Source organism: Aedes aegypti, chromosome 1, assembly GCF_002204515.2.
Source record: "Aedes aegypti strain LVP_AGWG chromosome 1, AaegL5.0 Primary Assembly, whole genome shotgun sequence".
NCBI lineage: Eukaryota > Metazoa > Arthropoda > Insecta > Diptera > Culicidae > Aedes > Aedes aegypti.
In genome coordinates, this window is record NC_035107.1 from 188,900,048 (window position 1) to 188,919,168 (window position 19,121).

Genomic DNA, 19,121 nt, shown 5'->3' on the forward strand with positions numbered 1-19,121 from the left:
TACGTTTCTTGCTATTATTTCTTATTTAGGCTGATTCTGCGAGTCGGATGAATCGCAACAAGCTGATCTCAAATGAAAATACCCCAACTTTTGTCACATCAGTCAACTTTTCTCACCTCACCCGGTACCGAGAATAATCACGAGGCTCTAGTTTGATTTTCTTCGTTTGAATTATTGGTCCACTTATTGTCATTCAAAGTCGTCGACACCGTCATCATATTTGCTCTTGGAATATATTTTAGCTGAAAATCACAACAACCTGATTCACGATGAGCAGAACAACGTATCTAATAGACGACCCTTCTGATGCACTTCGTCATATTTAAGCGTTTCGTATTTGCAATTGTCAGCGAAATTGGCCCCAGATTCCACATCATACGTCCAAATAGGTCTATGCCCAAGTCGGGTACCCGCATTCTATATTCTTAACCAAGTTCATACGCTTTAAGATCTGAAAATAAGACAAGTTTCCGGTATTGAATATCATACTGTCAGCTCTACCTTCAATAATTGACGAGCCGATTGGAAAACATATAAATCTTGATGATGAAACATTTCTTTGCAAATAATACTTATTATTGACAATGCTTTCGAAATTTTATCAGATTCCATTGAAGCAAGAAGCATCACACTACCAAAATGAGAAGTGAACTTCAAATCTGTGATTATAGATGATGATCTTTAACTCTTGAAACGTTTTTGAAACGTGAGGAGAAGGCAATTTCAACGCACTTGCTATCCTGCTTCAAAAATTATACAACAGAGTCTGCACACAAAAATTTAAATAATAAATTTTCTCAATTGGACCCTAGCTCTAAGCCCTTTTGAAAAATATCTAAAATTTTGAAAATAAAAACTAGGAGCCAATACCGTTATTGAAAGAGGAAAACAAATTATTACTAAAAAGTTGCGAAACAGCTCAAAAACTTGCTACGCAGTTTGAAAGCGCGAACAATTTCATGTAAGGACTCACTAGTTCAATTGAAAATCTGTTTACTGATCACGAAACAAGAATCAATTTATTCAAGTTTACGGAATACTTTGTGTTTCGGAAACAAAACATTTTATTCACAGACGTGTGATTTGATTCGTTAGTGCATATAAATGTGAGATATCTATCTGCAGAACAGAATATAAGTTTGATCAATGTAAATATAGTCGATTTACCACATTCGTTGATTTTCAGATGAGCGCATGTGTTATCCTTCTGAATTCATGTTTCAATGAATATGCTTTCCTGTTAGTTGGAATGTTAATTAAATCACGGCCCACAACAACCTCCCCTTATCTGCGTCTATCTTCACCTCTGTGAACGATCGTTTGTTTTGGCACGAATAAACCACCATCGGTTGCTCGTTCTTCATCCCGATCGACTGCTCTCCAATACCAAATAGTGATTTTCAGCTGCTTGTTCGCTCTCCGTGTTGCTCTCACTTCTCAATCTCACTTTCTTTCGGTTCTTCACTAAGATCCACTCAGCCGAACAGAAGTAACCAGTCAATCGGCGGCTTGAATCACAACACATTCGGAAGCTTATCAGTAAACCTAATTAGTATATTCGGAACAGTCACCCGGTCAAGATCGCCGTCGCGCGCAGAAGCGATCGAGATGCGGTTCATGGTTTCGAATTTAGTGACCTTAGCAACAGTGGTGACACTTTCGGCTCAATTGCCACAGCCAGGTCGGTACCGGTGATCATGACTCTAATTGAAACTAATTCCGAATACACGATTTGATAAAAATTTCTTATTTTTTTTTGTTTTGGTTTCCACTAGCCCTTGAAGATGTAGGACCCGTTTGGGAAGTAACTACTCAGTGTAGTATTCCAAATGAATCTAACAATGGTACATGTACATCGCCAACCGAGTGCCCGGCTTACGCTACTATCAACAATCCGGAAGATCTGAGTTCTGTAGGTCGGTTAAGTTTTCTGAAGAGAATCCAATGCAATTCAGAAGGAACCGGTGGGATTTGCTGTCCTCTAGCAAAGCGCTACAAGTGAGTAATAACGGTCAGTCCAATCATTATCAGGTCAACCCAGATAAGCCTGGATCGAGCATGGCGGTATGTGAAAGCGATCAAGTAGAATTCAAACGTGCATTATCTTCTTTTCAGAACTCCAACGTTGAACGAGACGCTTCCCAAACGCATTCGTCACAAGACAACACGCGTCCATTCAAGATTCGGGAATGATGACGAAGTCTGTGGGTATCAGAGCTTTGTGCCGAAGATTCGTGGTGGGGAGATTGCAAACATTGATGAATTTCCCTGGATGGCAATGTTGTTGTACGAGCTGAGTGAGTTGTCGAATAAATAAACAAACCCAAATCTTGCGCCTTCCCACACATGGAGAGGCTGCACGAGAACAAAACATTTTGCTAACGTGATATTTGTTTCGTTTTTCCGCAGAGGAATCCCAAAAGATTGTTCACGGATGCGGAGGAGCGTTGATTAGCAAGAACTTCGTTATTACGGCTGCACATTGCGTAACGGGGAAGGATTATGACAACAAGGGACCACTGTAAGTAAATATGCTGGCTGTGCTGTTGTGCTCAAGGTTAAAGGCAATTCGAGATTTGTTGTGTGGGACGTGATAGATTAACACGTTTGCCAATTTAATTACACGTTCAGTAGGATTTCAACAGTTAAAACTCCGTCAATATTTGTCTAGCAAATACAAATACCTTAGTTGAAAACAAGATGTTCATCTACATTGTGTGGGTGTATGTTTTACAAACCATGATTCACGTATAACATTCTATACAAGTGTTATAAGTTTGAAACATTCTACACTACGAATAATCATCATCTAGTTCCTATGTGCTGCAAACAGATATTTTTGCAATCAAACTTTGTATTCGCATTTTAAGAGTTAAGAACATATTTTTCAATGATTCTCATTCAATATATGTGCTACCACACATATTTCCTATTCAGCTGACAGATTTTGTATGGAATATTGCTTGGAGAATGATAGTAGTAACAGTTACTGGAATATTAAGCTTAACTCAATAGTCAACTTATTTTCCTTTTTAAGAATTGTAAATTATCAATTACAAAATTTCAAACTAATATTTGACTGATTTTTAACAACAACGGTTGTTTGTGCAATAAATAATCGCTATTATAGTATGGTAGCATTCATTATCCACGATAAGAATGGCTTAACAATTCAAATGGCTTCACTAAGCCCCTAGAGATTAATACAGTGCTCGTTCGCTTTCTATACCCAACTACCATTTACCTATGTAAATCGATAAGTTGCCCAATACCTTATTTTACATTTATTCCAGAAAGTACGTTCGCCTGCGAGAGTACAACGTCTACGACGATCCCGATTGTGTGATCGAGCACAACTTCCAGGACTGCTCGGAGGAGAAGATCGACTCGGAACCGGTGCGGATTATCGTTCATCCCGAGTACGATCCCAACTTCCGGCACAAATACCACGACATCGCACTGATCGAGATAAGCCGGGTGCCGTCGTATACGGACTTTTTGCGTCACATTTGCCTTCCGGAACCGAAGCTGGATAATGGCGTTGCTCCTGGAAAGCGGTTCAGCGTTTCCGGCTGGGGAAGAACCGATATCTGTAAGTATGGACTGAAATATGTTCTACGGTGGGCTGCCATTGGGTTAACCTAAGGACCTAAGACACTCAAATTTAATGTTCTAGTTATCAATTAACGGGAAATAGGATATTCAATTCGAGGAGAATGCTTTCGTCCACCAAGATCTTAAAATTTGTTTGTTTTCTGGATCTGGGATGCATTCTCTCGTTCTTATATCATTTGGAAATAAACTGCGGAAAACGTTAGTCCGTTTTGGTTGACTTAGGGTCTGAAGGGATATTGATCGAATCCTAATATATCCTACATAAATTCAAACTGTTTGACCAACATAGATTCAACATCGAAGTCAAATGCAGATCGAAGACGAATGAAGAACCTGAAAAAAATAATTTTTCCAGGAGTTTCCAGGAATTTCTAGACAAGTTGTTTTCTAAATTTCTAATGATGAACCTTATAAAAGGATTCTAGGAATTCTTTCTGTATTTTTTCTCTATAGATTTTTTCAATCGTTTCTAAAAGTTGCTACTAAGTTTAGTTTTTAAAACCCTACTGAAGATACTTTCGGGATTACCCCAGTAGATTCTTCCAGAATTTTTACAGGACTGGTTTTCCAAGAACATATGTTTGGAACTTCACCAGAAACTTCTGGAATTCTTTCGAGCATTCCCGCAATGAGTTCTTTCTTGTGTACCTCACTGATGTATTTGTTTAAATAATCAAATATTTCTTTCTACAAATTGTATGAGGGTTCCTAATTGGATCCGTGATGAGCTCCTCTTTGATATTCTACACTTAAATAAATGTAGCAAGCATCAGTTGTACTCAATCGCCTGTTTTATTATCTTAGCAGGTAGAAGAAATTTTCATGGAATTCATCTAAATGTTCTTACTAAATTGCTTGAACAATTGTCTTGTAACTTTTGCCAGTTCCTTTTTGATATTTGTTTAGAGAAGATTATCTTAACAGTGACGTACCCACGAGGGTGGTTATGGTTAACAAGCACCTCCCCCCCCCCCACCCCGAAACCAAACTTTTGATGCAAATTTTTGATATGAATCAGGCAGCGAGATAATAGCCACTTATAGGTTATAGTGACGACTTCCTTCGGAAGGGGCTCGATAAAAAAGAAGGAAAAAAATCAGAAAATGAGAAGAAAATGCAACAAACAGCGTTTCAGTTTTATCTTTAGATTCTACAACCTCTTTGTTAAAAAAAACTTTAAAACTGCAAGTCAGTTATCATCAAGTGTCAACTCTTGTAAGCTACCGTCGATGGGGGTGACAATGGGTCTGGGGGGTGAGATTGGGTCAAAACGGGAAAATATGATTTATGAAATATGTCAGCTAATAACGCTGATATTACTAAAATTATTAATTCATATGTTAGGGAACATATTATTGCACGTAATTCATCACAATATACGTTTTTAGAAATAGTAGTTTTTGTTTACTATATCAATAAACTTGTATGTTGAAACTAGATAAAATTTACAACATTAAATTTCTCCTGTGCAAAGTATCACGCATGTACTTTAACCTCTATCATTATATTTGTAGAAGGTTGAAAGCCTTTTCATTACACTTCACACGTATTTTCCGGAATCTATTTGATTTTTCTACAAAAATTTCATTTTTTTGGTACGGTGTCTAAAACATCAAAAATGGGGGTGAGCTTGGGTCAAGCAAGAACGATAGTAAATGAAATTGCAAGTCCACTTTTTTGTCGTTTGACGGTGCCGAGTGTTCTCTTTTTTCATTAAGATGTGTTTATGCTTTCTAAACACAGCATCTCTGAAACAATATATAAGTCTACTTGAGTAGTCCGTGCATTGAATAACAATACAACGCATTTTGACAACTTCTCAAACCAGCAACTGTGTTCCGTGCTCGGCAACATCGTAAAATTTTATCAAATGGATGTATATTTTGGAATACATTATAGAAACATCTCATCTCATCTGCCTGAAATGAATTGATCGTGGAATGTCGCACCGACATTCAACTATTTGCGAAGTTTTAAAATAATCACTGTTTCAGTACACCTTTGGGGAAACTGAATAGGCTTTATGGCAATGGAGATGAGACTTTGAAAACAATTTGAGGGAAAAAAACAAGAAAATTTATGTAAATTTGACGATAAATGTTGGGTTTACATAATTCTTCTCAAAGATCTTCAATGTTTTGGTATAATCGTTCTTTTAAGTGGGTTTATCAAACCTGTGAAACAACTAAGATATCTTTTCGTCTTATTTGCATCATATTTCATCAATATTTTTTAGCTGTGAATGGTTTTGCAATCATATTCTCAAAAGCAAGTTATTTCAATTACAGTGACCCAATGTCACCCCCTCTATGGGGTGAGATTGGGTCATTTTTCATTCACTTGTGGTGCCGCTGTGAATTAACCTTTTTTTTTAATTTTTTGAACAGTTATTCATGGACCGTCAAAGTTCATACACACCAAATTTGAAGTTTGTTGGAGTTAAATTGCGATAGTTATTCAATAAATAAAACGTACATATCCCTTTTTGACCCATTCTCACCCCCAATGACGGTACTAAATATTTTTTGGTATACTTCTATTCTCATTTCGCTTACGCTATTTTGATATGAAAACACTGAATTACTTAAAAAAAAGCAATTGAAATGCTTACTCTTGCAAATTATTAAATAAATTTTAATTCAAATTTAAAATTAAATATAGAATATCACATTTCTTTTCTTACGTTAATGCATAGTCTACCAAATTGTGGGTTGCAACCCCCTGGGGAAACAATTTTAAGCGGAAAACATTCTAATTTCGTATTTTTTGTCGGAGACTCCCGACTTAGTGATATGCCGAATTTCTGACACCCTGTCAGCAACTAACATTTGCCAACGAGACGGAAATGATGACAGCCTGCACTTGGCTACCATGGAGTCCGTCCAGAAGTAGGCATTGGCTGAAAGTTAGACACTATTCCGGAATTTCTCGTAGAGATGGTTCAGAACTTAAGCTGAAGATAACTCCAAGATTAGGCTGACCATAAGCCAACCAGATAAAAACGGGACAAATAAAAAACAAAAAATTTAAAAGACATAGATTATGCGATTGTGCTACTTTTCCGCGAATGGCCCGTTTCTCTGAGGCCATTTCCCCGAATGGCCCGTTCCCTTGTAAAGCAATGCAGCTCAAAAAAGTGCAATAATAGTCTTTACCCGAGCAGGCGAAAAAGCTAAGTAATAGCAAATTTTGATATGGACATACAAAAGTGATATTAACTTGAAAGTTATAAAAGATAAAAGATCCGAAAATAATATCTTAAATTTACTCCTGGAATACTTTTTTATTTTATTTTATTGATGTACAAGGGGGTCAGGGGCCAAGTCTCCAGCATAAGTTTGAAAACTCACACCGTCCATAATACACCGAGGGGGTTTTGGAGTTTGGGAAGTAGGCAACGCAACATCTTTGACCAGAAGGTTCTTTAAGTTTTGCTTCTACTCTTGACTTCCAATACACGTATGAATGATGCAAGGCCAAAAGAACATGAATCAGTCATACATATAGCGGTAGTGAAGTATTTTGCCTAAGGATATGGAACAGGAGATATTTTGTGTGGTTTTTTGTAAATAGCTCTGTGGAACAAATTTGTTATTAGTTAAAAATTTAGTTGATCTTATTCACCTTGCAATCAGTAATAAGAATATTTACAGAAACATAATACTTATCTTTTCTCGGCCAATACGCTGCCATGTCTTTCCTCTCGGATGATTTTCTCGTCGTTGTAATGGCGGGTTGTAACGTTTTACGTTTTTTGTAGTTTAAAAACATTAATAATAAACAAAAAAGGATTTTAGTTTTTTATAGCGTTGAATAAAAATATTTTGTTTGCGTTCGTAAAATGCAGCGATCCATGTAGCGTAAGCGTATGTGGATTGCGTTTGCCATAACGAATTATGAAAGCTTCGCAAAGCGCCATGTACACATTTTGGCGGACTACAGGCGTAATTCAGATTTGTCGCCATACCTACCATACGCCATGCAAAAGCAGTTGGCGCGATTTTCTATAATAGTTGCTTTTTGTTTGAATAGTTGGACGGTCAGAATAGGCAGTTTCTTGGCGCAAGAGTTTCTTCGACTCAATCATTTCGCTACGAAGTTGGCTGGAGAGCAGAAGTGCGCGAGTCGTGTGATAAAATTAAGTTCAGTTGCAGTAAATTTTAAAAGTTGAAGTTAAATCTGGTGAAATTAAATTTGAAGTCTTAGGTAAAAGTTAGTGAGTGAGTCTGAAAGTAACAAGTTGTGTTAAACGTTTTGTGTATTTCTTTCTTTAGAGGACTGAGGTCCGTGAATAATTCGCGTTTCTGCGCAAAAGGTTTTATTAAGTTTATCTCAACGGAAAAAGGTAATTATAATTAATTAATTGCATGAAGACTTAAAAACTAATGTGATTTCGCGTTGGACATGCAGCGCCCTGCGCTTTTTCCGTACGGCTGGATTTCTTTCCGTTGGTATTCGGCATTCGTTCCCGCCGAACCGTGAATTGTGAGTCCGTTCATCGAGGATTTGGAAGTCCGTTCTTCGTCGAGACCCGTGTGCAGTGCAAAAGGCCCGCCTTTATCAGGTAGTCAAACGGAGGCGCGAGTGAAGTCGCTAAAGTTATTCTGTAGCGAATTTTCCCTCCTTCAAACGTCAATTACTGAAGGAGAAGGTCCAGTCACGTTATTCCATTTTGGACCAATTTCCGAGAGTTCGGTTCGTTGTAGCGTGACGTCAATTACACGCCGCGAACCTCGATCCTAACCCAAAGATAGGGCTGCATTACTCCCCGCTCGGATTAGCGGACAGGTACGCGAAGCCGGGTCGCTGGGTACGTGCTTCTCTATTGGAAGGAGCGGATCGTCCCGGGTATTAATAGGCGAAATCGCCATTTCACTCTCGTTTACGAAATCGGAAGCTTCCGTTCCAGCCGCCACTCCCTCCGCAACGTTATTTCGGCCATTTTGCACGCGGGTCAATTCTTCGCTGCCCGCCAATTTGCAGCACGGACACGCCGGTGGTCGCCATCTCGCTACCGCCATCGCCGAGTTCGATCGTCGCCATCATCGAGTCTGCGGAGTCAACGTTCCGTTCCCCGTCAACGAGCCTTCATCGAGTCAACGTAAAAGCCTGCGCAGGTACGTCAAGAGCTTATTTTACATGGCCATGTTTGCTCTTTTCCATTCCGTACGGTTTTTGCTAGTCCAACCCGAATGAATGGTGAATCATTTCCTAAAATAAACAGTTTTGAAGAAAGATTAGTTACTTTTTCCGTTACGTTTAACTATGCTTAAATAAAACTACTCGCTAACTTACATTACGTTTCGTTCCGTTTATTAGCTCTTTTGAGTAAGCATCCTCTTCTGAATTCCCTAAAACTTTAAGGCTGTGGAGGAGTAAAAGCCATTCTTGCGTTTGATTTTCTAGTGTTGTTTACCAAGAACCGTTCAAAACTCTCCCAGAGAGAAAAAGTCTCTAAACGTCGGGCAAATCTGAACACGACTGGTGGTCTCTCATTGAGAGTGGCGCTTAAGCCACCGAGTTTGCTAAAAATCTCTAGTAAAGTTTTACGAACGGTTACAGGGTTAGATATGAAAACAAGGATAAAGAGAAAATAAATGTTAGTGATTGTTACATGCTTTATTGCTGTATTGACCTACAATGAAATCATACAAAATTTGCTCTTTGGATTCCCATGATAACAATCCCCATGCAGCTTCCGAGAAACTCCATGGCAATGAGCACTGTACGCCATGTGCGGCATTCAGGACATCTCAACACTACTGATGACGAACAACAAAAAATGAATCCAAAAGAGCAAAAACCTTAATGTCTCAATGTAGGACAATCCAGCTTTATTGCATGTGAGAAGTTTTTAGTGATATTCTCACAACGGCCATTCAGAATGGTTCGACGGATGTAGATAAAGATTATTATGATTAACCCTCTAATACCCAACCCCGCCTTTAGACGGGGTACACTTTGGAATTTTGTGTATTTTTTCGTAGCTCGGAAATCAAAATGATTTTATTTTTGACTTAAACCTGGACTCATAACACGCATATGAGAAAAGTTTTTTATGACTTTTGAAACTTTTTTGTATTTTTGAAAATTGTTTCAAAAATTGTTTTTTAATATAACCTACCAATGGCTGGGGTTTATTTAACGTGTAATATAAAAAATCGTACCTTTTATATTTTTCTACTATTAACCTATAACAGAAGAAGGGCTTGGTGGTATTAAAATAATTCCAAACCTGTGTTCCCGTTAATTACACGGAAAATAAAAATATTTTCGGAAAAATATTTGAAATTTATTATTTTTAAAAGTACCGTGAAAACTTGAATTTTTATTGTTGCCAAAAATCAGTAACTAGAAGAGGCTTCATGAAAAAATGGAAAAGGATAGGGATGTTCAAAAATAAAAATTTTAAAAATCAAAAACCAAAATTCATAGATTTGCGAATAAAAATAAATCATTGACCAAAACGTGTTTAGAACGATTTTAGATAACTAAAAATGATATTTAGATCGAAAATAAAAATTTGGGTATTAGAGGGTTAAATTAACGCGACGACATGTTAGTAAGCTTAAAACGATTATTGTAGTTGCAACTTTTAATTTAAATAGTTAAGCTAATTGTCGGTTATTGTATATAACTTTACAGATAAGCAGAAGTATAGCACGATCGCGAAGTAACCCAGACAACCAGAAGTCGCATAACAGTTTACAAACAAAGTCGTTTATTTGCACAAATTTCATCACACCCGCACTACATGGTGGATGATATCGTTTGATCGATGAGTTTCCTCGCATAAAACGCCAATTTCGGAGTTCATATGAACATTTCGTTTCGTTCCTTATACTCGTACAAAGTAAGTCGGATCAATCCGTAGCAGCTGTCAAATCAATTTTGTTATGATAAAATAAGTCGCATAAGAGTACAGAGTAGCTCGCAAGAAAATTTACATACTCGCGTAGCATGTTTTTTTTTCATCATACACAAAATATGCACGTATAGCGCCTCCACTTTTGTACGTATAAGGCCTTTTCGCATCATCTTATACGTGAAACTTTTCGCATACAAGCATCGCATAACGCAAAAAGTGATTTCATTATGCGTACATTCTGGTTGTCTGGGAATGACCTTCCATCCCATCTTCAAGTGCTCCCCACAAGCACAACACTTCATTCTGGCACTTTAGAACGTCCATGTTGTAGCTTGTTCACACAAGAAATCTGCCTCGACCGAGTACTCGATATTTCGTATCTCGATATCGAGTTAGAGAACCATAGTAAAATTTGATTTTCATGGCTACCTCGATGGTCCCTTGAATCGCAATTTCACTGGTTTTGTGTTCTATAACTCGATACCTCTCTAACTCGATGGTCCCTTCAATATCGAGTTAGGGAGAGTTTACTTTAGCATATCATAATTATCTTTTATGAGATCTCACCAATATCAGCGAGCTTTTCCTTAGATCTTCCAACATCAAATTTAGCTATGGCTCAGAAGTTCCAGGAATAAAATTTTGATATTATCTTCAGATCTTTTATCTCTTATGTCTATCAAATCAATATCTCGATTTAATGGTCAGAGCTTTGCTTCTGCTCGGGTAGTGAGATAGTGTTGAGTTAGAAAGATCGATAAGCTACCAAAGAAGGAGATATTTGATCATTCTCGACTAAATACATATTGCCAAAAATACATATTGTTCACCACCTTGAAATGCGAAAGGTTCTGACAATTATGAGTGTTATGACTTTTCGGAGAACTGAGCTGTTCGGGGAAACGGGGTTTTCGAGGAACTAGCATTCTGAGAACTGGCGGGAGAACGACATTCGGGAAACCACCATTCGAGGGAAAGTAGCAGAACCAGATTATGCAATCCCAAACTACATGTCTGTATGATTTAATAAAAATCACTTAAAAACCTTGAAGTGCAATCTTTGATTTCCGAGAAGCAGCGTTTTTTAAATATTTCCCAAAAAAAAAAATCGATACACTTTTCAATTTTTCCAATTCAAACGTAAACTTTTCTAATCTTTCATTACTTTTCTGAAATATCCACTTTTAAAACAGATAATTCAATCAATTGCGTATCAGAAGTAAACACATAGTTGTTCTTTATAATTTTAGGTATTATAGAATAATTACCTTATGAAGATCCGTATTTTGGAAATCCTCCAAAATTTGGCATAAATATGAGTAAAGAAATGCAAAAAGTTAAGCGGAAGCATGTACGGATCAAGTTTAACTCTGTTTGAGAAACTAATAATTGCTTGGAAAGTAGATGAGTAAGACAATATACTCTGAAATATTTCTGTTTGTTATGTTTTTAATGTTATTGTTTTACTGGTGTTGAAAATTATGTGCCAATTCTCCATTTCCTAAAATACGGGACAATTCGAGCATTTTCCATAAAACGACGGGACAGCCCGTCGAGGAGAAGAAAACGGTACTGTCCCGTTAAATACGGTACGTATGGTCAGCCTATCCAAGATAACTCTTCTTTTTTCGGGAAGGTCTTCCAGCGGTGCTACGCGCGATTTCGAAGTGATGAGGTGAACGGTGACTGACCCGTCCGATGATTCGCACCGCAAGTACAGGCAAGCACCATAAGCGGCCTCCGATGCATCACAGAACCGATGTAGCTCCACCGATACCAAACTGCTTCTGAAGCCTGTCCATCCAGGAACCGAGAGAGATTCGAGTGAGCCAGCGTTCCGAGGAAACTCGTTCCAGAAGGCCTAAAAGTTTTCTGGTAAAGCGTCGTCCCAATCTGATATCTACTTCCAAAGCTGCTGAAGCGGTGTCGGATAGAACAACGCGTTTGATAATGGTTGACTTAGTACTCCAGCATGGTACGGCGAATGAAGATCTTTAGCCGGTTCCCAAGTAAGCAAAAGGGTTTTAACAACTAACGTCGACGAATCCAGTTCAAGAGTGGAGCGTTCGTCTCGAAGCTCTGCTGGAATTGTGGACAACAACGGAACTGTTCGAGCTCCGCTTGCGCAGTATGAAGTCTGCTTAATTTGCCAGCGAGGTGAGATCGGTGTCGAGTGCCTTCCCATCTTCGAGATTGTCGGTACCAGTTAACAAATCGTCAACGTAAAAGACCTTGCGGACGACTTTCGCAGCTTTCGGATGCGAAACTTCACTTTCCGTTGCTAGCCGCTGGAGGCATTTGGTTGCGAGGTATGGTGCTGACGCCGTGCCGTACGTGACCGTTGTCAATTCGTACGTTTTACAGGCTGATCGACTAATACGAACTCCCAAAAACGAAAACGCAGAATTATGGTGAGAAAATCATCCTGCACCACAGATCCTACAATTAATCCGTCATTCAAGGATGTCGACTTTCGACAAGAGGCGTCGAACACAACACGCAACTTCGTTGTCGTGCTCTAAGGCTTGAGAACGGTGGATGAAGTAGATAGTATGACAGTTTGCTTCTTCTCGGAAATCAACCTCGCGCATATGATTCATGGAAAGATATTCCTGGACAAGTTCAGTGTATAGTTTCCGCAGTATTTCGTTTCCAACGAAGCGTCTCTCCATCCCGTGAAGCCTTTTCAACGTGGTGACCTTTGAGTCTCCCAATTGGTTGATTACTTACCTACTTATTTGGCTTTACATCAATTATCTTGATAAAGCCTCGCCTACAGTATTTCGCCAATACACTCGGTTCATGGCCGCTTCTTTCCATCCTCGACTGTGACCCACGCTCTCCAGGTCCTGATGCACCTGGTCAATCCACCTAGTTCACTGCGCCCCACGCCTTTTAGTTCCGACCGGATTCGTAGCGAACACCATCTTTACAGGGTTGTTGTCCGGCATTCTTGCAACATGCCCTGCCCAGCGTATCCTTCCAGCCTTAGCTACCTTCACGATACTGGGTTCGCCGTAGAGTTGAGCGAGCTCGTAGTTCATTCTTTGCCGCCACACGCCGTTCTCCTGCACACCGCCGAAGATCGTCCTTAGCACTCGGCGTTCGAAAACCCCAAGAGCTTGCAAGTCTTCTTCGAGCATAGTCTTCGTTTCGTGCCCATAGAGGACTACTGGTCTTATAAGCGTTTTGTACATCGCGCATTTGGTGCGGGGGTGAATCTTTCTTGACCGCAGTTTCTTCTGGAGCCCATAGTAGGCACGACTTCCGTTAATGATGCGCCTTCGTATTTCCCGACTAACATTGTTGTCAGCCATCAACAAGGATCCAAGGTAGACGAATTCGTTCACCATCTCGAACGTATTCCCGTCTATCGTAACACTGCCTTCCTAGACGAGCCCTATCGCGCTCAGTTGCGCCAACCAGCATGTACTTTGTTTTCGACGTATTCACCATTAGCCCGACTCTTGTTGCTTCGCGTTTTAGGCGGGTGAACAAATCTGCCACCGTTTCAAATTTTCTGCCAATAATATCCATGTCGTCCGCGAAGCAAAAAAATTGTCCAGATCTCATGAAAATCGTGCCTCGACTGTTAAGGTGAAGATGGATCAAAGCCAAAGTTCGAATTTTCAATTTTCATCTAATCGATTGGTCACCACCAGCTAGTGACCAATCGATTATGTTTTCAGCTTAAACGGGTGTTTGGTTCTCCAGATCCGTGCTCTTGAAAATTTGAGGTCTGGCTTCGATTCATCTTCACCTTAAGTCCGGCTCTCCGCATGGCACCTTCAAGCGCAATATTGAACAACAGGCACGAAAGTCCGTCGCCCAGTCGTAGTCCCCGCCGAAACTTTAACGAACTGGAGTGGATCTTCACGCAGTTTTGCTCACCGTCCATTGTTGCTCTTATTAATCTTGTGAGCTCTCCGGGAAAGCTGTTCTCGTTCATGATTTTCCATAGTTCCGCGCGATCGATACTGTCGTATGCCGCCTTGAAATCTATGAACAAATAGTGCGTAAGGGTCAGGTACTCACGGCATTTCTGGAGGATTTGCCGCACGGAAAAGATCTGGTCCGTTGTCGAGCGGCCGTCGATGAAACCTGCTTGATAACTTCCCACGAACTCGTTTGTTATAGGTGATAGACGACGGAAGAGAATCTGGAATAGCACTTTATAGGCGGTGTTTAGGATGGTGATTGCACGATATGCACACACTTCAGTTTGTCGCCCTTTTTGTAGATAGGGCATATAACGCCTTGCATCCACTCCTCCGGTAGCTGTTCCGTTTCCCAGATTCTGACTATCAGCCGATGCAGACAAGCAGCCAACCTGTCCGGGCCCATCTTGATGAGTTCGGCTCCGATACCATCCTTGCCAGCGGCCTTGTTGTTCTTGAGCTGTTGAATGGCATCCTTAACTTCCCCCATCGTGGAAGCTGGTTGGCTTTCACTGTCCGCTGTGCTGACGTAGCCATCGCCTTCGCTGTCCTGACCTTCTGTGCCTGTGTTATCGGTGCCATTCAGGCAGGGTTGCGACATATACAGATTTTCATGGCCAAGAATATGTATATGCTGATTACAGATATTTTGGGAAAATACAGATACACAGATTCTGTATACAGAGAATTATATACCAAAATTATACAGATTTTTGAGCAAATATAATAAATTAATATTTCTAGAAACCTTAAAATTCAAGCTCAGTTGTGACTATTCTGCATTTCAGTTACAAATGATTGGTATTTTCTTAAATTTCATGCTCAATCATCATGATAATATCAATTTTTAGGGATACAGATTTAAGAAACAGATATTTTATGCAGCCGCGCTACATTCTTCTCCTCTAATACCTCCTGGCACTCTTCGTCGAACCAATCATTTCTTCAGCTCCGTTCCACATATCCGCCAATGCTTTCGGCAGCGTCGTTAATGGCTGCTTTGACTGTCCTCCAGCAGTCCTCAAAAGGGGCCTATCGAGCTCGCCCTCATCCGGCAAAACTGCCTCAAGATGCTGCGCGTACGCATTGGCGACATCCGATTGTTTCAGTCGCGCTAGATTGTACCGAGGCGGGCGTCGATACCGTACATCGTTGATGATGGATAGTTTTGGGCGCAGTTTCACCATCACCAGGTACCCAAGTAGCACACGAAACATCTTCCAAAGAAATGCTTTTCAAAAATGGTTTCAATCGCGTATCAATAAAAGCATCTGTAACTTATCTGGTTCTAGTTCGGTTCCATATCAATATTAAGGCTCATAAAGTTTCATTGCCGTTCCAATGAACATGCATTTCTCTCCTTGTTTGACGTTCAACATAATTGAAATGAGAAGATTTGCTGCGAATGTCCCTTGCAAATAGCAATAAAGTCAAATTTATCAAGATGTTTTCAGCAACATTTCAAATAAACTCTTGAAACGTCTCCCAAAATGCCGGTTTTAATGTTATGTTTCACATTACTTTCATTTAAAGCATCCGCAACTTGCATTCAATTTTCGTTCCCATAGAAGATTCATCTCAGTTGCGAAAAAGTTGCCCTAAACTTCGTGTATGACAGCTAGAAGTTTGTTTGTTTCAATCCAGTTGCAATATGGTTGAGTTGCACCTTACGTATCATCTAACAAAGAAAACATGGTCTAGCAACAGTTTGTTTGTTTAAAAGGTGTTTCTCAACTGTTGCGTGGAAGTTTTTGCGAAAAGTTTATATTATTTCAAGCGTGGTCTAATTTCGAACTTGTATTCCGAAAGGTGCACTCAAGTTATAAGCAACAAGCTTTGATCAATGGGCCATATGGTCGCTTTTATAGTGCATTGGCGAAGCAATTGTTCGAAGAGCTGGTGGAGTAGTGAGTAGAGGTGAAGATTGGTGATCTTGAGATCGGAAGTTCGATTCTCGTTCATGTTTTTGTTTTCATTTTTTTTCTTTTAAGTATTTTGCAACAAATAAGCAATTTCGATATTACTTAAATATGTTGCAAACAGACTCCGCCTCTTGCGCTTTTTGCGTTGCTATTCAGTGCAATTGTAAGTCATATTTTCACCAATTGACAGCTCTGATTAGTTTCGAGAGAGAATTTTATTCTTGAGTTGCAACAAACTGTGCTGCTTGGGTAGTGTCAATGTTAGCGCCACGATAGGTTCTAACGTCGGTTATGTCGGAGAAGTGCCGTCCATCAATCAAAACGTTAACGATTTGCGATTCTGACTTCAGAGGTGATCTCCAGATGTACCAATACGGGAGGCTGTGCTGGAAATAGGTGCTACGAATGGCCATATTCTTGGAGGCGGCAAATCCTATCAGTCGTAGGCCGTTCTCGTTCGTCAGCCGGTGGGCGCTGAACTTTCCAAACGTCGGTGTGAGCTCCTCCTCCTGGCCAACCTGAGCGTTCAAATCTCCTATGATGATCTTGACGTCATGGCTTGGGCACCGGTCGTACTCACGTTCGAGCTGCGCGTAAAATGCGTCCTTGTCATCATCAGTGGACCGTGTTATTTTTCCTATCTTTTGTCTCACTCTAAAAATTATCATTAAAACTTTGTGGAAGCAAATTTCTCGTTTTAGTGAACCGATGAAGCTGAAAATATATTGGGTTGTTCACTACATATATAGATTCATAGTGATACATTTTTTGCAACGATATATGGATTGGTCTTGGGATTTGCTTCTTCAAATGGATAGGGTGATTATGATGACGCCCCGTGCGGCCTTAATAACTGTGGAAGTGCTCATAAAACACTTAGCTGTCCGTTTTGGGACATAACGCTATAAACGAACCTTTATTTTATTCTAATATAACACTTGTATTTAATGATGACACCTTCTTTTTTGAACGATGTTCGGTATTGGAAGCTCTTCCTATAGGTAGTAGAAGCTGTCTATCCATAGTTTTTAACCTTTTTGGTTCGCGGGTCACTTTTTGAAATAAAATTGTTGCGCCGAGCATTTGTTCTACATCAGCACCCTGTTTGAAATTCTGACTTTTTACAAGCCTTAATTTACTCTATAATTTATATGAAAATATTGAAGTAAGCTGTATGTTGGCCAATCTTTCAATAATGTTAATTTTATTTCAAACTTTTGAATCTAATTTAAAAAGATTTGTTGTACATATTCTATTGAGCAAGCTATTTTATTACAGACTTAAACTGTTACAATAAGGTATTTAAATGAAATCATTTTTGAAATTACGTCAAAAATTACAATGTTCGTGACCTGAAAATGCTTTGATTATGAAATTTTCCGATTTTTATTTTTAGTCCGAACGACTGAGCGATTTTTGGCAGCAAAACATTTGATTAGGCTTTATTAATGTGTTTGAGAGGAATAATCACAAGTTCAATATTCACGGAAATATTTATATTCTTGATAAGACTCGTGAAATGTTTCTAATTGTGTATCAAGGTGTCAACATTTTGCCTTAACTCCTAAAGATAGGCAATTTCCGTGGAAAATTACGGAATTATTTATAGTAATTCGTTAATTTTGATGATTTGAACAAGCTTATGAATACTGAATCGTCTCATATGAAGTATGCATTTTTGGTAGAATCATCCATAATAAAGAAAATCATGGTTTCGAAAAATTGAAAAATTTACTCACGTTTTATGCAAAAACTTAACTTTTATTATATAATCTTTTGAAATAGTCATATAGAACAGAGAAGCTCCATTGAAAATGTTCAAAAGAAAACTGATGATTCGAACTTTTTGTGAAAAAGGTTATTCCGAGCAATGTTACCCTTTTTACGGTACCTCACATTTTTGACGATCAGGATTAGTATCCCGACAATACTTTGACGCTCAGAAAGGAGTATCTTTCCGGTTTTATTGTATTATTTGAATTTGCAGTTGCTAATTGATCTTAAAATTTTGTATATGATTTCATGTTCAAGACGTACATCTATTTGTAAGATTAAGTCATAATAATAAAAACCGCATCATCAATTCACACGCTAATCACATCTCTATGCTCTTTCCCCTTCACGCAGTCCGCCAGCAGCTCGGAAATAATGCGCTCAGCCCGATCAAGCTCAAAGTGGTTTTACCCTACGTAGAACCCGAACAGTGCCGGAGGGTGTTCCGCGCCCAGCAGTTGGAGATCGGGCCGGGTCAGCTGTGCGCCGGAGGTGAGAAAGCGAAAGACACCTGCGGCGGTGACAGCGGCTCGCCACTCATGTTCTACGATGTCAAAGCCGGTGCCTGGGTGTTGACGGGGATCGTTTCGCTCGGCGTTCGTGACTGCGGAACTGAGGGAATCCCCGGCGTTTACACAAACGTGCGCCAGTATCTGGATTGGATCAAAGCGAATGCTCAAATGTGAAGACCCGTTTTGGCTTGATGGGCAAACCAACGAAGGCTACGATAGAGAGTTAGGCAAATAAACGAAAACCGCAAAAACGTGACTCGTGTTCGCAATCGACCAGTGAAGAGGAAAGAAATGCAAACATTGATGTTTTCGTTTTAGAGACGGTTAGAAGCGAAAACATCGCAGGAATCAGCTGAGAAGAAAAACGTGGGTTTTTGCTCAAATCCGGTTCGTGTCGTCAGATTGAAGAAGTAATGTTTTTGTCCGAAGAGTAAGATTTGGAGAGCATTATCATTGTCGTAAGGAGAGCATAAATATGCTGCTCAGAGAGAAT

The 19,121-nt window shown here is 39.5% G+C and overlaps 1 protein-coding gene across 1 annotated transcript; it reads left to right on the plus strand.

Annotated features, from left to right (window-relative positions):
- Positions 1–1,497: 1,497 nt before the first annotated feature.
- On the plus strand, positions 1,498–18,884 carry LOC5578692 (serine protease easter). Its single transcript, XM_021855341.1, has 6 exons — positions 1,498–1,681; positions 1,776–1,998; positions 2,116–2,297; positions 2,410–2,521; positions 3,294–3,592; positions 18,471–18,884. Exons 1-6 carry the CDS (start codon positions 1,609–1,611, stop codon positions 18,800–18,802), a joined length of 1,221 nt encoding a protein of 406 aa, XP_021711033.1. The 5' UTR covers positions 1,498–1,608; the 3' UTR covers positions 18,803–18,884.
- The last annotated feature ends 237 nt before the right edge of the window (positions 18,885–19,121 follow it).

Bases quoted from the DNA above. Each gene is read 5' to 3' on its own strand.
- LOC5578692 (XM_021855341.1), top strand. From the start codon at position 1,609: ATGCGGTTCATGGTTTCGAATTTAGTGACCTTAGCAACAGTGGTGACA. The intron at 1,682-1,775 runs GTCGGTACCGGT...GGTTTCCACTAG, and splicing joins GGCTCAATTGCCACAGCCAG to CCCTTGAAGATGTAGGACCC. The intron at 1,999-2,115 runs GTGAGTAATAAC...TCTTCTTTTCAG, and splicing joins CCTCTAGCAAAGCGCTACAA to AACTCCAACGTTGAACGAGA.